Source organism: Callithrix jacchus, chromosome 3 (genome assembly GCF_049354715.1).
Source record: "Callithrix jacchus isolate 240 chromosome 3, calJac240_pri, whole genome shotgun sequence".
NCBI lineage: Eukaryota > Metazoa > Chordata > Mammalia > Primates > Cebidae > Callithrix > Callithrix jacchus.
This window is the reverse complement of record NC_133504.1, coordinates 191,994,894-192,012,118: the sequence shown is the minus strand read 5'-3', so window position 1 is coordinate 192,012,118 and position 17,225 is coordinate 191,994,894. Positions and strand designations below refer to the sequence as shown.

Genomic DNA, 17,225 nt, shown 5'->3' with positions numbered 1-17,225 from the left:
ACTCAGGCATGACAGGATGCACAGGGAATATCTGCCAACATAGGTCTTACTTTGGGCTATAAAATAGTATCAATAAATTTAAAAGAGTTGAAATCATACAGAATATGTTCCTGACCATAACTTAATTGAATTAGAAATCAGTAATAAAAATGAGAAATTAAACAGTTTTAAATAAACCATGCATCAGAGAATATGTCGCAGGGAAGATAGGAAGTATTTTAACTGAATTGCAATGAAAGTACATTTGTGGTACACAGCTAAAGCAAATTTTAAAGGAAAATTTATGCCTTTAAATACCTATATTGAGTTTGTGGCTAGGCTGGCAACATACTAAGACCCTATCTCCTTAAAAAAAAAAAGTCTATAAATGTAATTCTCCACATAAACAGAATCAAAAACAAAAAGCACATGATTATCTCAATTGATGCAGAGAAGGCCTTTGACAAAATTCAACAGCCCTTTATGCTAGAAACCCTCAATAAACTCGGTATTGACAGAACGTATCTCATAATAATAAAAGCTATTTACAAAAAACCAACGGCCAATATCATACTGAATGGGCAAAACTGGAAGCATTCCCTTTGAAATTTGGCACTAGACAAGGATGTCCTCTCTCATCACTTCTATTCAATATAGTACTGGAAGTTCTAGCCAGAGCAATCAGGCAAGAAAAAGAAATAAAGGGTATTCAAATAGGAAAGAAGGAAGCCAAATTGTCTCTATTTGCAGACGACATGATAGTATGTCTAGAAGACCCCATCATCTCAGCCCAAAAACTCCTGAAACTGATAAGCAACTTCAGCAAAGTCTCAGGATATAAAATCAATGTGCAAAAATCACAAGCATTTCTATACACCAATAACAGACTGAAAGAGAGCCAAATCAAGAACGAACTGCCATTCACAACTGCTACAAAGAGAATAAAATACCTTGGAATACAACTCACAAGGAACGTAAGGGACCTCTTCAAGGAGAACTACAAACCACTGCTCAACGAAATCAGAGAGGACACAAACAGATGGAGAAACATTCCATGTTCATGGTTAGGAAGAATCAATATCATGAAAATGGCTATACTGCCCAAAGTAATTTACAGATTCAATGCTATCCCCATCAAGCTACCAATGACCTTCTTCACAGAACTGGAAAAAACCACCTTGAACTTCATATGGAACAAAAAGAGAGCCCGCACAGCCAAGTCAATTCTAAGCAAAAAGAACACAGCAGGAAGCATCACACTACCGGACTTCAAACTATACTACAAGGCTACAGTAATCAAAACAGTATGGTATGGTTTCAAAACAGTCTACCATATGGTACTGGTACCAAAACAGGTATAGACCAATGGAACAGAACAGAGGCATCGGAGGCAACACAACATATCTACAACCATACAATCTTTGATAAATCTGACAAAAACAAGCAATGGGGATTGTTTACGAAAAACCAACGGCCAATATCATACTGAATGGGCAAAACTGGAAGCATTCCCTTTGAAATTTGGCACTAGACAAGGATGTCCTCTCTCATCACTTCTATTCAATATAGTACTGGAAGTTCTATACTTCCACGTGTGTACCTATGCAACTATCTTGCATGTTCTGCACATGTACCCCAAAACCTAAAATGCAATAAAAAAAATTTTTTTTTAATTAGCCAGGCATGGTGACATGTGCCTGTAGTTTTAGCTACTCAGGAGGCTGAGGCAGGAGGGTTACCTGAGCCCAAGTATTTGAGGTGGCAGTGAGCAACAAGGATTCCCTGTTTAATAAATGGTGTAGGGAAAACTGGCTAACCATGTGCAGAAAGCAGAAACTGGACCCCTTCCTCACACCTTACACCAAAATTAACTCCAGATGGATTAAAGACTTAAACATAAGACCTGGCACAATAAAAACCCTAGAAGGAAATCTAGGCAAAACTATCCAGGACATAGGAGTAGGCAAGGACTTCATGAACAAAACACCAAAAGCATTGGCAACAAAAGCCAAAATAGACAAATGGGACCTAATCAAACTCCACAGCTTCTGCACAGCAAAAGAAACAGTCACTAGAGTGAATCAGCAACCAACAGAATGGGAAAAAACTTTTGCAGTTTCCCCATCTGACAAAGGGCTGATACACAGAATCTACAAAGAGCTCAAACAGATTTACAAGAAAAAAACAAGCCCATTCAAAAGTGGGCAAAGGATATGCCCATCTTTACAAACGAAGACATACATGAGGCCAAGAAACATATGAAAAAATGCTCATCATCACTGGTCATAAGAGAGATGCAAATCAAAACCACACTGAGATACCATCTCACGCCAGTTAGAATGGCGATCATTAAAAAATCTGGAGACAACAGATGCTGGAGAGGATGTGGAGAAATAGGAACACTTTTACACTGCTGGTGGGAGTGTAATTTAGTCCAACCATTGTGGAAGACAGTGTGGCGATTCCTTGAGGCCTTAGAAATAGAGATTCCATTTGACCCAGCAATCCCATTACTGGGTATATATCCAAAGGACTATAAATCGGTCTACCATAAGGACACATGCACACGAATGTTCATTGCAGCACAGTTCACAATAGCAAAGACCTAAACCAACCCAAATGCCCATCGATGATAGACTGGACTGGGAAAATGTGGCACATATACACCATGGAATATTATGCAGCAATCAGAAATGATGAGTTTGTGTCATTTGTAGGGACATGGATGAATCTGGAGAATATCATTCTCAGCAAACAAACACAAGAAGAGAAAATGAAATACTGCATATTCTCACTCATAGGCGGGCGATGAACAATGAGAACACATGGACACAGGGAAGGGAGCACTACACACTGGGGTCTATTGGGGGGAATAGGGGAGGGACAGCGGGGGGGAGCTGGGGAGGGATAGCCTGGGGAGAAATGCCAAATGTGGGTGAAGGGGAGGAAGGCAGCAAAACACATTGCCACGTGTGTACCTATGCAACTATCTTGCATGTTCTGCACATGTACCCCAAAACCTAAAATGCAATAAAAAAAATTTTTTTTTAATTAGCCAGGCATGGTGACATGTGCCTGTAGTTTTAGCTACTCAGGAGGCTGAGGCAGGAGGGTTACCTGAGCCCAAGAATTTGAGGTGGCAGTGAGCTATGATTGTACCACTGCACTCTAGCCTGGGCAACAGAGCAATACTTTGTCTCAAAAAAAAAGTGCTTATATTAGAAAGGAAGAAAAGTTTAAAATCCATGACATAAACTTTACCTTAATAAACTACAAAAAGAAAAGCAAATTAAACCTAAAGTAAGAAGGAAGGAAATATTAAAGACTGATGGAAGAAAAAGTAAAAGCGTGGAAATCGTTGAAACGAAATGAGCAAACATTAGAGAAAGCTAATGAAACCAAAACTGTTTCTTTGAGAGATCAATGAAATTGATAAGTCTGATCAGGGAAAAGGAGAAAAGCCACAAATCACCAATATCAGAATGAAAATGGATACTGTTATCAATTCTACAGATATTAAGAGGGTAATAAATTTTATGGGCTGGGTATGGGAGCTCATGTCTGTAATCCCCGCATTTCGGGAGACTGAGCACTTGAGTTCAGGAGTTTGAGACCAGCCTGGACCTCATAGTGAGACCTCATTGCTACAAAACATGAAAAAATCAGCTGAATGTAGTGACGGGTGACTGTGTCCCAGTTACTTGGGAGGCAAAGTGGGAGGATGGCTTGAACCCAGGAGGCTGAGACTGCGCCACTGCACTCCAGCCTGACGACAGAGGGAGACCCTGTCTAAAAATAAAATAAAATAATTTTGCAAATGACTTATGCCAATACATTTGACAATTTAGATGAAATTAAAATCTTCAAAAGCACAAATTACAAAAACTGTCACAAGAAAAAAGAAGTTTAATAGCCTAATAAATTTTAGCCTAATACATTCAATCAAATAAATTAATTTTATTTGTAATTAAAAACTCCTCCTGAAAAGAAAATTCTAGGCTCATTGGCCTCACTGGTGAATTCTGTGAAGTAGTCTATAAAACATTTATGAAAAAGTTAGTATCCATTTTTTACAAAGTCTTTTAGAGGAGAAGAGAGCACTTGGATTCATTTTATGAAGTCAACATTATCCTATACCAAAATTATACTATGACATTATAGAAGCTAATAATAAATGTGTTTTGAACTGACAATTCCCTGTGCTTTGAAAGATTCTGTGGTTAAAAATTTGCCTAGTTATTTGAAGTTGGTTTTTGTTTGTTTGAGAAGGAGTCTCACTCTGTCACCCAGGCTGGAGTGCAGTGGCGCAGACTCGGCTCACTGCAACCTCTGCCTCCTGGGTTCAAGTGATTCTCTTGCCTCAGCCTCCCAAGGAGCTGGGATTAAGGCTCATGCCACCATGCCTGGCTAATTTTTTGTATTTTTAGTAGAGATGGGGTTTCACCACGTTGTCCAGACTGGTCTCAAACTCCTGACCTCAAATGATCCATCCACCTTGGCCTCTGAAAGTGCTGGGATTACAGGCGTGCCCCACCATGCCCTGCCAGTTATTTGAATTTGTGAAGCTAAATTTCCAGCTTATGATTTGTCTTCCTCAGTCCTGTTGATCAGCTCTCACTTTACCACTACTTTTCAGCTTCTCTAATTTTGCTTTTATCCAGTGAGCCTCCACCTTACAGTCACTGGGAGAAGACTGAAGGAGAAGCAGCCACCCTCCAGTCCATCCTCACACCACACACAGCTCCAGCCCAGGCGCTGGGAGACCCCTGGGGTTCCACTGGCAGAGTCGCACTGGTGGGGAGGGCCAGGGACCCTGGCTGCAGGAAGGGCCACAGTAGATCATAGTGCGCCCTTGGGAGACATCTTTGAGGTTGGGGCCTCTGAGCTCAGGTCCCAGGAGGCATCTTCTGGTGGCCTGATGAGTCTTGGTGGTCAGTGGTCTCCCAGGAACAGCTGCTCCCACAGAGGAGGGGGCAGAGTGAGGCATCTGCAGCCTCAACCAGGCCTCAAGGCACCCCACCTCTGAGCTTCTGATTGTTCTGTGGGAAGGCGCCTGTGTGCTGGGTTTGTGGATGCGCCTGATGGGCTGTTTGCTGTCTTCTGAAACACTGTATGGGCCAGGGGTGGCCTCTGTTGTGGGGAGACTTGTGGGTCTCAAGCCTGCCTCCCCCACATGTACAGCACATGCCTCATGGTCCTGACGGTGTCACCAGGTGCCTTCTGAATGTGTGTCCCCCATTGGAGCACATCAGGTGTCCCTGCACTGCGCAGGGCTCAGAACAAGGGCGGGGACAGCTAGCGACATCCGTCAGGAACACAGTCTTTATTCAAATGCAAGAGATCCGTAGCATGAAAACACCGAGTGAAGTTTCTGAAACTGCCCCATTTATTCACTTCTCAAATGGCCCCCCGCTTGCACGCGTCCTCTGGAGAGTGGGCTCAGCGCCAGCCTGGAGCACCAGATCTGAGGTATCTGCAACTACGTGGGAGCCAGGCCCCTGGACAATGAAGGACAATCTCGTGGAGCAGCAATAACTTATAAGGAGACATAATTTAGAGTAGACGGAGCCTTGGGATGACTTTATCTGTGCAGAAGGAGGAGGCTGAGAGCAGATGGGATAATGGGGACCCCTAAGAAGCAAGGCTGGGAAAGGAGGAGGCTGTTCCCGCTGCCCCTGCCGGCCACCAGAGGGCCCTTCAGTGCAGAGAAGGTCGGCCCGGCGTCTCCGCGGTTGGGAGCAGCACGAAATCCCCGTGCCCTGAGCCGCCTGCACAGGAGCCCCCGAACCCCGGACACCCCACGGCTCCAGGAGGACCCAGGGGCTGCGGGGCTCTGGTCTTAGACGCAGTTATCAGGGACGCACTCAGCCTCTTCTTCGAGCTCGGGGCAGGGGCTCCCGTTGTTGGCGGGCTGGACACGGACATAGCGAGTCCTGCTCTTAGCCCCCAGCTTCCCACAGGGGCCTCCGCACAGTCCCCAGGACGACCACAGGGAAACTTCGCAGTCCAGCGGCGTTTCTGGAACTGGACCAAGCACAGGAGAGACCGAGGTGAACACTCGCTTGAGGCGGCCCTTCCTGCAAACAAGCCCCACCCACCAATGTGCATTCACCAGAGGGCACGCCCACACTGCATCCCACCAATGTGCATCGGAGGCCACGCCCACACTTCCACCACTGTGTGCATTCGTCAGAGGCCACGCCCACACTTCCACCACTGTGTGCATTCGTCAGAGGCCACGCCCACACTCCACTGTGTGCATTCATCAGCGGCCACGCCCACGCTTCAGGGGCTTTTGGTTTCTCCGCTCTGTTGCAGTGAGCGGCAAGATGGATGACACCGTGGCAACCTCGGAAACAACCCAAGGACTGGAGTTGCACGTTTCTACGTGAGAGTCGGGGCTGCCGCTCAAGTCTTTGCGGTGTTGGAACTCCCGCACCGTGGCAGAGTTAGAAGCCCCAGGAGAGGGTGGACACCGCTGCTGTGGGAAGCTGCTCGCCCCGAGCCTAAACCCAGCTGCCACATTAACTGGAATAACAGACAGGGGCACTGGGTTAGCCGTCTGTCTTGCGGGAACTGGACCCCCAAGGGGCTCAGACGTTTCCAGTATCATTGTTTCCCTGTGTCCCATCTGGTTTTCATAATTTTCATGAATCTAAATATCATTTTGGTGTTATGGTTAAGTCACTTGGTAATTTCCATTTTTCCAAAGTAAAATGCAAACCCCTCTTTTGCCAGCCAGATGGGCATTGTTTCTCTGTGGTGTGGCCCAGGGCCGGCAGCCCAGAGGGAGGCCAGGAGCCCCGCTTCCCTCTGCGGAGCACGCCAGGACAGTCAGCAAGGGCTCCGCTCCTGAGGACGGTCAGCCAGGGCTTAGCTCTCCTCACAAATCTGCGAGCACTCTGCTGCCAGCTTTGTGGCCACTGAAGGCTCAGACCCTTCAACAAGTCACAGGCGTTGAGGAGTTCAAGAAGGATGACAGAGAGTGGAGAAGGGGGTCGGTGTGCAGGTGCAGTTCCTACAATGGTCTGGCAGCCCTGGCCAGGCCCACACCTGGAGCAGCCCTCTCCAAAGTGGCAGGAACAGGGCTTGCAAAGACCTTGGGCACTGATGCATTGCAGGGGCCCTGGTGTAGGAGAAGCCTGAGAGCCAGGGCGTGGGGCAGCCCACCTGGAGAGCACACAGCCGCTGGGAGGTCCCAGCAGGCCTCAGCTTCCCGACTGGAATTGGGGTGGTGGGAGCACCCCCGCCCTTGCTGTGGTGAGGGGTCAGTGAGCATCTGCAGTGTCAGGTCTGCAGAGAGGCCCTACCACAAACCTCTTCAATGCTGCAAAGTCCTGTGAGGAGGAGGCCTGGGGATGGGCGCCCAGCGCATGAGCAGGAAGCTGGAGCAGAGCCAGGCTGGCTTGGTGGGAGCCTCTTGTGTGCCACCCACCACATGCCAGGCCCTGCCAGGCCAAGCTTCTGCCCTTGGGAAGCCAAATGTCACAGGAAAGACCCTTGTGGGCGGTAGTCTATGCTCCGTTCCCACAGGGCCAGCATGGCAGGTTCTGGAGAGAGCCTTGAGGGCACAAAGGAACGGAAGCAGGCCAGCATGAGGCAGGTGGACACAGGAGGCACCAGAGAGAGTTGGTGGGAGTGGCTGCAGGCATCCTTCTCAAAGCTACGATGCCCGCAGTGCCCTGGGAATGAGGTGCCATGCTACCCAGTGGTGCTTGCTGGGACACTGGTGAGGGAAGATGCTTGGCTCAGTCCTGCTCAGGTGCAATTTGGGTGGAATTCTCTCTCCCTCCCACCGTCCTCTCCAGGTCCTGCCTCCTGCTATCAGAGCTCACAGCAATCTCTCCCCACCCCCTGCAATGCTGCTCCTGCTTGTCCTCAGCTGACTTTATCCCCTCTCCTGGCCCGAGGCACTGGCCACATGCTCTCCTGCCCACTGTGGCCCAGTGCCCCTGACAGTGGGACACACTGCAGCTCTCCAGACCCTCTGCCCATGAGGGGCACTTCCCGCCAGGCCAGCTGTGCACCACAGACAGTGCTGGCACACGTCTGCCTGGAAGAGGACATCTGCCTGGACAAATGAATGAGGACCTCAAGACTGAGCTGGGCGGGGGCAGCACCGAGGCTGGCACAGGGAGGCCAAGTCCATCCCAAACGAGGAGGAGGGATCCAGGGCTGGGCACAGCCTCTGTCTGGGAGTGGTTCCCACCAGCCGTGGGGAGCTCACCGCCTCCTGTCTGAGCTGCCCTCCCCTTGCCTCCAGGGATGGCTGACAGTAAGCTTGTAATTACTGCTGCTCAAGATGACATCCATCCCCACTATACCGCTTGGGAGGAGGGGAGTGTGTGGGACAGCTCTGCACCTGCCTCAACTCCAGCCAGCAAGGTGGAGGACGATTGGACCCATGGCCACGTTGGTGGGCTCCAGTTCCTCTTGGGGAAAGTCTGAAGTCCATTCTTGTCTGGAGCCTACCCTGACCCTCCCACACCCACGTCAGGTGAGAAGCAGAGACCCAGAGCCAACAGGTCCCAACCCACGACACAGTGAGGCGTCCAGGCCAGAGGTGCTGCATGGGGCCAGTGGCCGCCACCCAGCTGAGGGACCAGCAGGTGCCTGGAGGAGCTAGGGGAACACTCATAAGCACCTGCCCTGTCCCACACCAAGGCGCCTGTGAGCAGAGCCCCAAGCTGTGTGGTGGCCGGGGCCGACCCCCACAGGAACCCTCCAGCACAGCTGTCAGCCGGTAGCCACACAGACGGGGCCATCCTAGCAAGCTTCCTTGTCAGCTGCGACACACAGGTCACCAGTCGGTGCGTGTCTGACGGGACAGTGTGTCTCAGGTACTCTCTGGGGCCTCCTTTCATTCTTTCCTCTAGGCTGTGGGGTGTAAGATGTTTCCAACTGCAGATATTGTGGAAAAGTTACATCTTCAGCCTTTGAATCAACAGAATCCTAAATCTCAGCACCATCTTGCAGCACGTGCTTTGAATTCCTACTTGTAATTTCTCAGGGCCTTAGATTCGGGTTTGGTGGTGGCCCTGCGGCAGGGCTGGGGCAGCTGTGTGTCCTGTATGTCCTGTGGGATGCCAGCCGCAGCTTCTCCCTCACAGGATGAGGCTGTGGCAGACACTGAGTTTCCCTCTGAACCTGAGCACCTCTACCCGCTGGAGTGATGCCCCTGAGCTCTGCCGTGGGCACTTTCCACAGCCAGCTCTTCCCTGGCGTCTGGAGTGTGTGGGGGATCGGAAGGGGGTCTTTTTTTTTTTTTTTTCCGAGACGGAGTTTCGCGCTCTTGTTACCCAGGCTGGAGTGCAATGGCGCGATCTCGGCTCACCGCAACCTCTGCCTCCTGGGCTCAGGCAATTCTCCTGCCTCAGCCTCCTGAGTAGCTGGGATTACAGGCACGCGCCACCATGCCCAGCTAATTTTTGTATTTTTAGTAGAGACGGGGTTTCACCATGTTGACCAGGATGGTCTCAATCTCTCGACCTCGTGATCCACCCGCCTCGGCCTCCCAAAGTGCTGGGATTACAGGCTTGAGCCACCGCGCCTGGCCGGAAGGGGGTCTTTACCTGACGCGCTGTCCACAATCTCGTTGTCCCTGCTGGCCAGGACCGAGGGGAGAGGGACGAACGCCCTGGGGCTCTGTCGCAGCCGCACAAGCGTCACCCTGGCGATGGGAGGCAGGGCCTTCAGCCGTGGGTAGTAGAAGGAGTTGGCTGGGTGGCTGGGAGAGGAGGACGTTATCTGGGGAGGAGGAAGAAGAGGTTCGCATGGGGTCCAAGAAGGCCACCTTCAGGTGTGCATATGGCCTTACTGGGGCCAGTGCCCAGCGTCCAGCACCCTCCGCCCCACTGTGGGACACAACTCCCTTGTGCTCCTCTCAGCGGTCCCATGGAGCACGGGCTGGAAACCAAGGCCAGGAACCGGCGGCCTCCTCAGGACGAGGTCCCACTCTCCTTCCTGCGATGCTGCGACCCAGTGGGGCGGGGCGGGCATGGGGGGCGCTGCACCCCCTTGCCCACTGCGCCCCTAGAAGCGGAGCCTCTTCTACACAAAAGCCGCAAGTGGCTGTCCTGGGCTGGGAGGCGCGGGCACAACCAGGCCTCAGCCACGTCCCGACCACGCGGGGCCACAGCGGCCCTGGCGCACGCGGGACGCCCACTCACCTCGGTCACCTTGTCCTGCGGGATAGTGGCGAAGTTGGGGGAGGAAAAGGTGAAACCGCTGTCCGTCCCGGCGTCATAGGGGTACAGGTCCAGCGCCGCCTGCTCCCGCCAGCGGTCCCCGTCGCACAGGTCCAGGCTGTCCACACCCACGAACCAGTCCGGGCTGGGCACGATGCGCACCACGAACGAGACCTGCGGCAGCGGTGGCTCAGCGCGCCCGCCCCGGCTGGGCCCCCGCCCCAGTCTGCCCGCTGCTCACCAGCGAGTGCCTGCGCTGCACCTCCAGCTCCGCCGACGTCTGCCCGGTGCCGCTGGGGACCGCGGGCGCCGAGAACACCGCGTGCACGCTCTGCAGCGCCTCCCCCGCCGCCTCGATCTCCTTCATCAGCGCCCAGGCCTCGCCGCGCTCGGCGAAGTCGCGCAGCCCGTTGCTGACATAGTGGTTCTTCCTCCACATGCTGTAGTCTGAGCTGTGCGCGGCCCCTGCGGGACCACCCGGCCGCGCCGCGGGCCTCCGTGAGAGGCAGAGGTCGGCTTGGATCCCAGCGGGCGCCCCAGGGGATCCCTCCCCGCCGCCCGCTGGGAACCAAGTCCCCCTCGTCACGTGGGACCGTGACCTGTGGCTGCCCCTGCCCCGACGCAAGGCTGCGTGGCCACCTGCAGCCCACCCTCCCCGTGACCGCCCCCTGTCCCCACGGCACCCCCGGAGCCCAGAACACAGCCAGCCGCACACGGCAGGCGCTCGGCAAACATTTCTTGCTTCAGAGTCTCCTGGACGTGAGCGCGCCCCAGACTGGGAAGCGCTGTGCAGCTGTGGGAGGCTCCGGCGCCGCAGCCCTCCTGGAGGAGCAGGAGTCGAAGAGGGGGCTGCACTCACCCAGCAGCGAAGACCACTGCGCGGGGGGGCGGAACAGGGGGTACTGCTTGGGGAAGGCCGTCTGGCTCCACTTGCCGGTGAAGGTGATGCTGTATTTGGCCGGGGCTCTGGCGGAACAGACAGACTCTCCCCCACGAGGGTGGCCGGCGGCGCCGCCGAGCGTGGCCAGGAGGAGAGCCCAGAGGGCCCTGCCCAGGGCGGCGGCCGGGCTGGGGTTTTCCATCACCTGGGAGCACAGAGGGGAGCAGCCGCGCGCTGGCACCACCGTGCCAGCCTCCGGGTGGAGAGCCGAGAGGGCTCCGGCCGCACTTTGGAGTCCAGGACTGCCCCGTGTGCCCGCGCACCCCTTCCTGCTCTGCAAAGCTCTCCTGCGGCGCTCGGGAGACCCCCCATCCGCGGAAGGGACGGCGCGGGGTTAGATGCCCGTGCGCCTGCGAGCGACCAAGGGTAACGGGCAGGTTTTCAGTCCGAGTCCCTGCAGCTGGCTGGGCGGGTCGGGGTGCGGCCTCCGGGAGGTGACCTCGCCGCCGCTCTCCCCCCAGCCTCCGCCGTCGCGGGGACCCGGGGTCTTGCCTGACTGGCTGCCCCCGGGATTAGACCCGCAAAGCTCGGGTCGCAGCCAGTCCCGGGGGTCCCTCTGGAGGTGCCACAAGGTTCTGAGCCGCGGGGAAAGTGCAGGAGGCCCGGGCCCTCTCTAGGTGTCCCGGGGGCGCGCAGTACTCACCCGGCAGGAGCGGCGGGAGCTCAGCGGGCAGCGTTCGGGTCCCAGCCAGAGCCCAGAGCCCCTATTTAAGCCCGAGGCCGTCTCCCCGGGCCGGCCAATGAGGCTCCAGTTCCTCCCGTCCTCGGAGCTGCACAGCCTGGCCTCCTGCGAGAGGCAGACCGGACGTGGGAGAAAGGAGGAGAAGGGGCTGCGGGGGCTCCAGGGGCTCCGCTTTCCCAACTCGCCCTGCCCAGCGACCTTCCCCAGCCAGATCACTCTCCTCCCCCGCCGCGCGGCCGCACCCCTTTCTTTGTCTGTCTGTCCTGTCCCTCCCCTCCGGTCGCCTCCCCTCCCACACTCCTCCCCCCTCTCCTCTCTCCTCTCCCTTCCGATTCTCTCCCGTTCCCTCGAGCGTCTTCCCGGCGCCTCCCTAGGTGCCTCGGAGGGCAGTTCTGTGCCCCAAGCCGGGAAAGCCCAGAGCGTGGGGACCGAGGGGCTCTTGTTTTCGCCTTCTTGAAATTAAAGCCAGCGTGCTACACCTTCCCGCAGGGTGTGACCTGGAGGGCCCTGCGCGTGGCCTGACTTCGGTCTAAGTGCTGGAGGTGGCCTGAGGAGGCTCTGGCTCCCGGATAAGGCACCCCTGGTCTTTGCGGCCCTGGCTTTAAGTCTCTTTCATGGCATGGCCTAAAACTGCACAGAACAGCCAAGCGGTCTACACTGGGGCCCCAGTGCATCTGCCAGACATCCCTCCTGGGGGGAGGTCAGAGTGGGCTGAGGGTCTGGGGTAAAGCGCGCAGGGAGTCAGAAAGAAGCCACAGAAAGGGGGCACCCTCCCCAGGACTCCGTGCAGGGCTGGGGCTGCAGGCGGGTGGTGTCTGCGGTGTGTGGTGTGTGCGGTGTGTGTGGTGTATGGTGTGTGTGTGGTGTGTGGTGTGCTGTATGGTGTGTGTGTGGTGTGTGTGTGGTGTATGGTGTGTGTGTGATGTGTGTGGTGTATGGTGTGTGTGGTGTGTGGTGTATGGTGTGTGTGTGGTGTGTGGTGTATGGTGTGTGTGGTGTGTGGTGTATGGTGTGTGTGGTGTATGTATGGTGTGTGTATGGTGTGTGGTGTGTGTGTGGTGTATGGTGTGTGTGTGGTGTGTGGTGTATGGTGTGTGTGTGTGGTGTGTGGTGTATGGTGTGTGGTGTGTGTGGTGTATGGTGTATGGTGTGTGTGTGGTGCGTGTGGTGTGTGTGTAGTGTGTGTGGTGTGTGTGCGGTGTGTGAGGTGTGTGTGGTGTGTGGCGTGTGGGTGTGGTGTGGGGTGTGTATATGTGTGGTGTATGTGGTGTGTGTGTGGTGTGTGGGGTGTATGTGGTGTGTGGTGTGTGTGTGTATGTGTGGGGTGTGTGGTGTGTGTAGTGTGTATATGTGTGGTGTATGTGTGGTGTGTGTGGGGTGTATGTGGTGTGTGGTGTGGGGTGTATGTGGTGTGTGTGTGGTGTATGTGGTGTGTGTGTGGTGTGTGCGGTGTGTGTGTGTATGTGTGGTCTGTGTGTGGTGTGGGTGTGGTGTGCGTGGTGTATGTGGTGTGTGGTGTGCGGTGTGTGTATGTGTGGGTGTGGTGTGTGTATGTGTGAGTGTGGTGTGTGGCTGTGGTGTGTGGCTGTGGTGTGTGGTGTGTGTGGGTGTGGTGTGAGGGTGTGGTGGGGGTGGTGTGTGTGGCATGTGGGTGTGGTGTGTGCAGTGTGCATGTGTGGTGTGTGGTGTGTGGGTGTGGTGTGTGGCTGTGGTGTGTGGTGTGTGTGGGTGTGGTGTGGGTGTGGTGGGGGTGGTGTGTGTGGCGTGTGGGTGTGGTGTGTGGTGTGTGCAGTGTGCATGTGTATGTGTGGTGTGTGGGTGTGGTGTGTGGCTGTGGTGTGTGTGGTGTGTGTGGGTGTGGTGGGTGTGTGGTGGGTGTGGTGTGTGGTGTGTGCAGTGTGTGTGTCTATGTGTGGTGTGTGGTGTGTGTGTGTGCGCGGTGTGGTGTGTGTATGTGTGGGTGTGGTGTGTGGCTGTGGTGTGTGGCTGTGGTGTGTGTGGTGTGTGTGGGTGTGGTGGGGGTGGTGTGTGTGGCATCTGGGTGTGGTGTGCGGTGTGTGTGTGTATGTGTGGTGTGTGTGTGGTGTGGGTGTGGTGTGTGGTGTATGTGGTGTGTGGTGTGTGCGGTGTGTGTATGTGTGGGTGTGGTGTGTGTGTGTGGGTGTGGTGTGTGGCTGTGGTGTGTGGTGTGTGTGGCTGTGGTGTGTGGGTGTGGTGGGGGTGGTGTGTGTGGCATGTGGGTGTGGTGTGTGGTGTGTGCAGTGTGCATGTGTATGTGTGGTGTGTGGGTGTGGTGTGTGGCTGTGGTGTGTGTGGTGTGTGTGTATGTGTGGTGTGTGTGGGTGTGGTGTGGGTGTGTGGTGGGTGTGGTGTGTGGTGTGTGCAGTGTGTGTGTGTATGTGTGGTGTGTGGTGTGTGTATGTGTGGGTGTGGTGTGTGGCTGTGGTGTGTGGCTGTGGTGTGTGTGGTGTGTGTGGGTGTGGTGTGTGGCTGTGGTGTGTGTGGTGTGTGTGGGTGTGGTGTGTGGGTGTGGTGGGGGTGGTGTGTGTGGCGTGTGGGTGTGGTGTGTGGTGTGTGCAGTGTGCATGTGTATGTGTGGTGTGTGGGTGTGGTGTGTGTGGTGTGTGCAGTGTGTGTGTGTATGTGTGGTGTGTGGCTGTGGTGTGTGTGGTGTGCGGTGCAGAACCCTCCCAGGGACTCTGGGCCTCCCTTCCTTTGGGGTGCCACTAACAGATGCTGAAATTGATTCCTGCTCCATGTCAGGAAAATATTTATAGGTCCCGGGTCATGGGATCTGGAAACCAGAGTGGAGGAAGGAGCGTGGGGATGCTCTTGCTCAATCCTTCCCGGCCTCTGCTCATCGGAATCACCCAGAGGGCTTTTAAGCTTAGACAAAACACTCTGAGTTTTGGAACCCCGTTAGTGTTTCACATGCTCAAAAACAGAAAACAAATAAATAGAAGTAACAAGGACAGAATGCAAACAGACACAAATGAGCTAACCTGTATTTTAAGTGAAAATCGCAGACAAGCTGAGCAATGCAGTATTTAGACTCCAGACCCCCAGGCCAACATTCCGCCTCGGTGCTTCTCAAATGTTTTGATCTGAGGCCTCCTTCACACTCTAAAGTCACTGAGAGCCAGACGCAGTGGCTCCGCTGTACTCCCAGCACTCTGAGAGGCCAAGGCAGGAGGATCACCTGGGCCCAGATTTCAATACCAGCCTGGGCAACATAGGGAGACCTCACCTCTACCAAAAAAAAAATAAAAATCAGCTGAGGTGTGGTGGAGTGCACCTGTGGTCGCAGCCACTCAGGAGGCTGAGGCAGGGGATTTGCTTGAACCCAGGAGGTGTGGGTCGTAGTGAGCTGAGATCACTGCACTACAGCCTGGGCGACAGAGCGACAGAGTGGGATTCCATCTCAAAAAAAATATTTCGTTGAGGAAATTTCTGTTTGTGTGGGTTATACCTACGGATACTTACCATTTTCTTTCTTTTTTTTTTTTTCCTGAGACGGAGTTTTGCTCTTGTTACCCAGGCTGGAGTGCAATGGCACAATCTCGGCTCACTGCAACCTCCGCCTCCTGGGTTCAGGCAATTCTCCTGCCTCAGCCTCCTGACTAGCTGGGATTACAGGCACGCGCCACCATGCCCAGCTAATCTTTTGCATTTTTAGTGGAGACGGGGTTTCACCGTGTTGACCAGGATGGTCTCGATCTCTTGACCTCGTGATCCATCCGCCTCGGCCTCCCAAAGTGCTGGGATTACAGGCTTGAGCCACCGCGCCCGGCCGGATACTTACCATTTTCTAAATCATAACAGCAGTGTTCAGAATACTTATCAATCCACTTTAACAAAATATTGCTATTACACATGTTTTATGAAAAACAACCAGACTTTTAAACATGGAAAACCTGGCTGAGAAATGTGGCGTGGTTCCGCGTTTGCGGAGATCCTCGTATTGCCTGGCTTGGCGGAAGCTGGGTTCTCAGCTCCTCTGCTGAGACGTGCTGTTGGCTGGTCTCTGAGGAACATCCAGCCTTGCCCATGTGTTACTGGCCTTGTCAGATACCTGCTCTGGCCTGCAGCCCTCGAAAACCGCTGTGTGCCCATCAGAGCATGGGAGGCTCTCGTGCAACCGGCTTCAATCTCGTCCACCGTCTGGAAGGATCCCAGGCCCTCCACGGGTCCCCACAGCGGGCCTGGTAACCGCTGCTGAGGCCAGACTCGGATCCACAGGGCTTTTTCCCAGAGCAGCGTGGGGCAGCAGTACTGCAGCTCCTCTGCCTCCCGGGACTAATCCCTCCCTTCTGGGCAGCTTTCTCCACTGAAAGGAGCTCGGGCCCCTTGGCAAAGCCTCTGGCTCTGGTACTGAGGAGAGGAAGGAGGTGCTGGGCCTGGGGCAAGTTCTCCTGTGGGAAGCCAGGGTGCTGCTCCAGAGATTCGCTCAGGCACAGTCCCCTCTCAGTCCAGTTATGGCTGTGGCAGTGGCTTTGAGACTCCCCAGGTCTCACAGGAGGCCAAGGATGCTGCAGGACAAGCCAGGGGCCACAGGAGCTCTTTCCTGCTGCCCACAGCCCCTCCCCGGGGTGCGGCACAGCCACCCAGGCCTGGCCCAGCAGCCCAGCCCTCATGCTGTCTCCCTGAGCTCTGCAACCTAGGGCCCCCATTAGGATGTGGGGTGGTGGTGGGCCCAGGCCTGGGGGCCTCCAGCTAGAATGTGGGATGGTGGTGGGCCGAGGTCTTTGGGGGGCTCCAGCTAGGATGTGGGGTGATGGTGGGCCCAGGGTAGTGAGGAGGCGGCTCCAGCTAAAATGTGGGGTGGTGGTGGGCCAAGGTGTTTGGGGGATTCCAGCTAGGATGTGGGGTGGTGGTGGGCCCAGGTTTGGGGGCCTCCGGCTAGAATGTGGAGTGGTGGTGGGCCGAGGTCTTTGGGGGGCTCCAGCTAGGATTTGGGGTGGTGGAGCGGGGCACTCCAGGCAGGGCCACAGCTGATTTGTGCGGGAAGGGACAGGGCTGGTTTGGAGGGCTGGAGTAGATGCAGCCAGGAGGAATTTCCTTTGGAGGTGGGAGGCCTCTCCAAAAGCACGCCGGCCAAAGGCCCCTGGGGCACCGTGGGACATGGGAAGTTTCTTTGCTGTGCTCAGAGAGGGGACATGGCAGGCCTGGGGCCAGGTGGGCTCAATCTGCCGGATCCTGTGGCCCCCGAGGTTGGATTGGGCTGGGGTCTCAGGCAGAGCTGTTTCTGCACCGAAGCAGGGACCCAGGCCAGTGACTGAGTGAGCTTGCGTGACTCTGTGCCTTCTGGGTCCTGCTGGAACCCCTCTGACTCTCAGACCCTCTTCTGGGAACTGGAAGTCTCTGTCCTACCTTCTGCTGAGGGTCACAGGAGATAGCACTTTGCAGTGTCCCCTGCCCACACAGGAGAGTTTCTCTG

At 54.9% G+C, this 17,225-nt stretch overlaps 1 protein-coding gene across 2 annotated transcripts; it reads right to left on the bottom strand.

The window, feature by feature from the left end:
* Nucleotides 1–5,283: 5,283 nt before the first annotated feature.
* On the bottom strand, nucleotides 5,284–12,015 carry SPON2 (spondin 2). 2 transcript variants are annotated; one of them, XM_054253567.2, is made up of 6 exons: nucleotides 11,750–12,015; nucleotides 11,026–11,251; nucleotides 10,408–10,631; nucleotides 10,149–10,340; nucleotides 9,552–9,726; nucleotides 5,284–6,056 (listed from the first exon to the last, which is right to left on the bottom strand). In XM_054253567.2, the coding sequence occupies exons 2-6, from the start codon at nucleotides 11,246–11,248 to the stop codon at nucleotides 5,677–5,679; spliced, it is 1,194 nt and encodes a 397-aa protein (XP_054109542.1). In that variant the 5' UTR covers nucleotides 11,249–11,251; nucleotides 11,750–12,015; the 3' UTR covers nucleotides 5,284–5,676. The 2 variants fall into 2 exon arrangements, with proteins under 2 accessions (XP_054109542.1, XP_035150273.1); XM_035294382.3 differs by having other exon boundaries at nucleotides 5,284–6,003.
* Between the last annotated feature and the right edge of the window lie 5,210 nt (nucleotides 12,016–17,225).

Bases quoted from the DNA above. Each gene is read 5' to 3' on its own strand.
- SPON2 (XM_054253567.2), bottom strand. From the start codon at position 11,248: ATGGAAAACCCCAGCCCGGCCGCCGCCCTGGGCAGGGCCCTCTGGGCT. The intron at 10,632-11,025 runs GTGAGTGCAGCC...GTGGTCCCGCAG, and splicing joins GCAGTGGTCTTCGCTGCTGG to GGGCCGCGCACAGCTCAGAC. The intron at 9,727-10,148 runs GTGAGTGGGCGT...CCTCCTCCCCAG, and splicing joins CGCAGGACAAGGTGACCGAG to ATAACGTCCTCCTCTCCCAG.